Source organism: Gavialis gangeticus, unplaced genomic scaffold, assembly GCF_001723915.1.
Source record: "Gavialis gangeticus isolate Ggan-Ray unplaced genomic scaffold, GavGan_comp1, whole genome shotgun sequence".
Lineage (NCBI taxonomy): Eukaryota > Metazoa > Chordata > Crocodylia > Gavialidae > Gavialis > Gavialis gangeticus.
This window is the reverse complement of record NW_017728994.1, coordinates 45,462,843-45,466,633: the sequence shown is the minus strand read 5'-3', so window position 1 is coordinate 45,466,633 and position 3,791 is coordinate 45,462,843. Positions and strand designations below refer to the sequence as shown.

At 72.0% G+C, this 3,791-nt stretch overlaps 1 protein-coding gene across 1 annotated transcript; it reads right to left on the bottom strand.

The window, feature by feature from the left end:
* Nucleotides 1–179: 179 nt before the first annotated feature.
* SFRP5 (secreted frizzled related protein 5) lies at nt 180–1,800 on the bottom strand. Its single transcript, XM_019502200.1, has 3 exons — nt 1,206–1,800; nt 846–923; nt 180–589 (listed from the first exon to the last, which is right to left on the bottom strand). Exons 1-3 carry the CDS (start codon nt 1,711–1,713, stop codon nt 246–248), a joined length of 930 nt encoding a protein of 309 aa, XP_019357745.1. The 5' UTR covers nt 1,714–1,800; the 3' UTR covers nt 180–245.
* Nucleotides 1,801–3,791: the final 1,991 nt, after the last annotated feature.

Below are 3,791 nucleotides of genomic sequence, written 5' to 3'. Positions count from 1 at the left end.
CCTTCTCATTGGGGGCAATGCAGTTGGGTGCGCTGTGCCCAGGGCCTGGCTTGCCCCCCAGGTGCCAGGTGGCCGTGGGGGGCTGAGAGCCAGCTCTGGCCTAGCCCCATGGGTGCGCTGTGGGGAGGGAGGGGCTGGAGCCCGTGATGGGGGGGCTGGCAGGGATGGGGCCACAGGACTCTGGGAGTTGGGGTGTGGAGAGGGGGGTGCAGGCCCAGGGCAGGCTGGTGGCACAGGGTGGGGGGTCAGCGGTGCTGGGCGCTGTGCAGCAGCAGCGGGTGGTAGAGAGGGCAGGGGTAGGAGAACATGAACTTGACGGCGAACTTGACCTCAGGGTCGCGCTTCTGCCAGCGGTAGATGGCGAGCAGCAGCAGGCGCCCGCCAGCCTTGCGGCCCAGCACCAGGAAGCTGCCGCCCAGGTGGTCGAGCTGGGGGCAGGGGCAGGCGCCCGCGTTGCGCATGTGCAGCACCATGCGCCGCGTGTCCTTGCGCTGCAGCGGGCCCAGCTTCAGCACTTTCTTCTTCGGCGCCGCCACCAGCCGCCGCTCCGTGCCCTCCTGCACCACCTCCTTGATGCGCAGCTTCACCACTGCTGGGACAGGGGGCCGTGACCTGGGGCACCCGGCTGTAACCCCCTGCCAGCCTGCGTGCCCCCCCAGGGGTGCAGCCCACACTCTGCCCCGCTGCTTGGGGTAAGATGCGCAGGCTGTGCTGATCCGGGGTGGGACCATGGAGGCCCTGGGGCAGCTCTCAGCCCTGGAGCCCACCAGGAGGGTCTAGAAGGAGATGCCCCGGGTCTGTGAGGCAAGGACCAGCCCCCCGCCCCCGCGGCCAGCGGCACTCACCAAAGTCACTGGAGCACATCTGCTCCATCATGCCATCCGCCTTGTGCTCCACCTCGCACTGCGGGCACAGCCGGGGCACTGTAGCAGAGACATGCACGTGTCGGGGCGCCGGTGTCTGCTGCCCCCCTGCCAGCACCCGCCTTCAACAGGGGAGGGCAGCTAGGCCTCGGGGGTCAAGCCCAGCTCCCGCTGCCTCAGGCAGCCCCAGGTCCCTCCCCTGCCCCCTGTGCAGCTCCTTGCACCTGCACTGCCCGCTCCCTGCCCCCCTACAGTGCCCTGGGGCTGGGGGCAGCAAGGCAAGGGCCCCAAGCTGCCCTGTTACCTGGCAGGGGTGCCCCGGCTCTGCCCCTGCTCCCTTACCTGGGGGTGCGGTGACCTGGCCGTGGCCGAACTGCACGGCGATGCAGAGGCCGTGGTCGGGGGGGAACTGGGCGCAGTGCAGCATGTCGGGCCAGGGGAAGCCGTAGGACTCCATGACGGGGGCGCAGGCGTCACGCACGACCTCGCAGAGTGAGCGGCAGGGGTAGATGGGCCGCTCCAGGCAGACGGGCGCGAAGAGGGCGCAGAGGAAGAGCTGTGTGTCCGAGTGGCAGCGCTTGGCTAGCAGCGGCACCCAGCTGCCCGCCTGCTGCTTCACCTCGGCCAGCGAGTCGTGCTCCAGCAGGTTGGGCAGCCGCATGCGCGTGTAGCCCACGTCGTGGCACAGCTGCAGGTCGCCCGGGATGTCCACGCACTGCGGCGCCTTGGCCGAGAACCGCCCGTAGGCCTCATAGCCGGGCCCCGCGCCCACCGCCCCGCTCACCACCAGTGCCAGGGCCAGCAGCCCCGGGCCGCCCCCCATGGCCGCCCCCAGAGCCCGTGCGTCCATGCGGCCCGAGGGAGGGAGCCGGCGTGCTGGGCGCTGGGCTGGCGCAGCAGGGAGTGGAGGCGCAGCTGCCAGGAGCTGCCTGCTCCGGCCCCTTGCACCTCCCACCTCCCCCTCCCGCTGGCCCGGCCTAGCCAGGCACCCTGCCCAGCTCCTTGTCCTGGGCTTCCCCTGCTCCCGGGGCCCCGGGCCTGGCCCGCCGCGGGGCTGGCCCAGGAGAGCCCTACTGCCTCCCAGCACCCGTCCAGCCCCTCGTGCTCTCTGTGGCATGGGCAGTGAGAGCCCTGGGGACCGGGCCCTTGACCAGAAGCTGGGCCCGGGCTGGTCTCATTTGCACGTTCGTTACCCCCCAGCCGTAGGGAGAGTGCGGGTCACCCCATGCTGGGCTGCAGCCTCGCCGGCTGTGAGTGCAGAGTGGGACGGTTTGGTGTCGGGTCTGGCTGGGTGCTGGCATGAAGGAGCCAGGGGTGTGCGAGGCAGGCCTGGCCCCACGGCCCCCCTGCAGAAGGCATGACTGCTTGTGCACACATGACAGTGGACGCATGTTCATGGGTGTGCATGAGAGCAACTTGGAGCATGCTTCCCTGGCTGAGTCTGGGGTGCAGAGACCTCGGGGGGGAGGGCCACCTCCACTCGGACTGTGTGTGGCTCTGGGGCTCGGCGGCGGCTGTGCGTGTGGCCCCGGCTGGGTGGCAGCAAGGGCAGGAGCAGTGCCACGGTCACCAGCCGCCGCACTGGGGCCTCCGCAGGGGTGCTGAGTCCCAGGGACTGGTGCTCGCTGGGGTCTCCGGGGCCCTGCCGGCTCCGACCTGGGCCCACAGCCGGCCCTCGGGGCGGGGGACCAGCCTGACCCAGACCAGGAGCTGTGAGCTGCCCCCGGCTGCCTGCGCCCACCCTGCAGCTGCCTGTGCTCCTGCCAGCTGGCCCCGTGCCCCGTCTGTCTGTCACGATGCCTTCATTAGAGCAGGGGAGCTGCTTGGCAGGGCTCTCCACCGCTGCGGCAGGGCTGGGCAGCCCCGTGCCCTTGGGGCCAGGCCAGTGGCGTATGGGGGCTGCCTCCTCCCGGGACGGGGTGGGGGTCCTGAGCCCCATGCAGGGCAGCAGCTGGGGGGAAGCGGTGTCTGCGGCGGCCCGGCCCCACCTGTGCCTGTCCGTCCTGCCGGGTGACGCTCGGCCCCGCACGGCTCCCTGGGAGAGTGGAGCCGGACAGCGGGAGCAGGGGCCGGTGCCGATGGGGGCGGTCGGCTCCACGGGGGGCAGCGCGGTGCCCTCACCCGGGGGCTGCCGGGGCAGGCAGGTAGGGCCCCCGGGTGCCACGGGCAAGGCAGGGGTGGCGTGGTCTGGGGCAGCCGTGTGGAGGCCGGGGCAGTTTTGGGGCCAGCACAGGCCTGGGGGCAGCCTCTGTCCTGGTGCCTCTGGCCCTGCCAGTCTCTGCTTCCAGCCACCCACGCCGTGGGCCCAGCCCTGGCCCTGGCCCTGGCCCTGGCCCTGGCCCCGGCAGTGACCGATGCCCCAATGCCGTGCTGTCTCAGCCCTGGCTGGCTCGACCTAGACTCGTGGGGGGAGGATGCTGGGGGTGCTGGGCCCTGGTATGTGGGGCGCTTGGGGCCAGGCTGTTTTCACCAGGCTCCCGTGGGCTGCAGTCGTGGCCCCACAAGTGGGACTTGGGCATCTGGCTGGCCATGCTGGGCCCTGGGGTCAAGCCCTGTCTCAGGTGGCCGGCAGGGCTGTGCATATCCGGCCCCCCCAGGCTCCCCCATGTCCCCTCCCTCAGGGATGTGGAGCCTGGCCCTGTGCTGCTGCTGGGGGCCGCAAGGCAGGGCCAGACGCCGGCCCTTGGTGCGCGGAGGCTCTGGCTTGCGATCCTTGGGGCTCCAGCCGGCCCCCCCCACCCCCCACTGAGGCTGCCTGCCTGGGCTCTGGCTCCAGCCCTTGAGAGGGGCCGTGCCTGGGTCCTAGGGACGAGCCCTGGGGCCACGGGGCTGCCTTGGCCCTGGGTACGTGCCCGCAGCCCCTGCACGGCACCGCGGCGGGGCCTGGGGCAGGCTGGTGCCTCCTCGCCTCCAGCAGCTCCCGCAGGC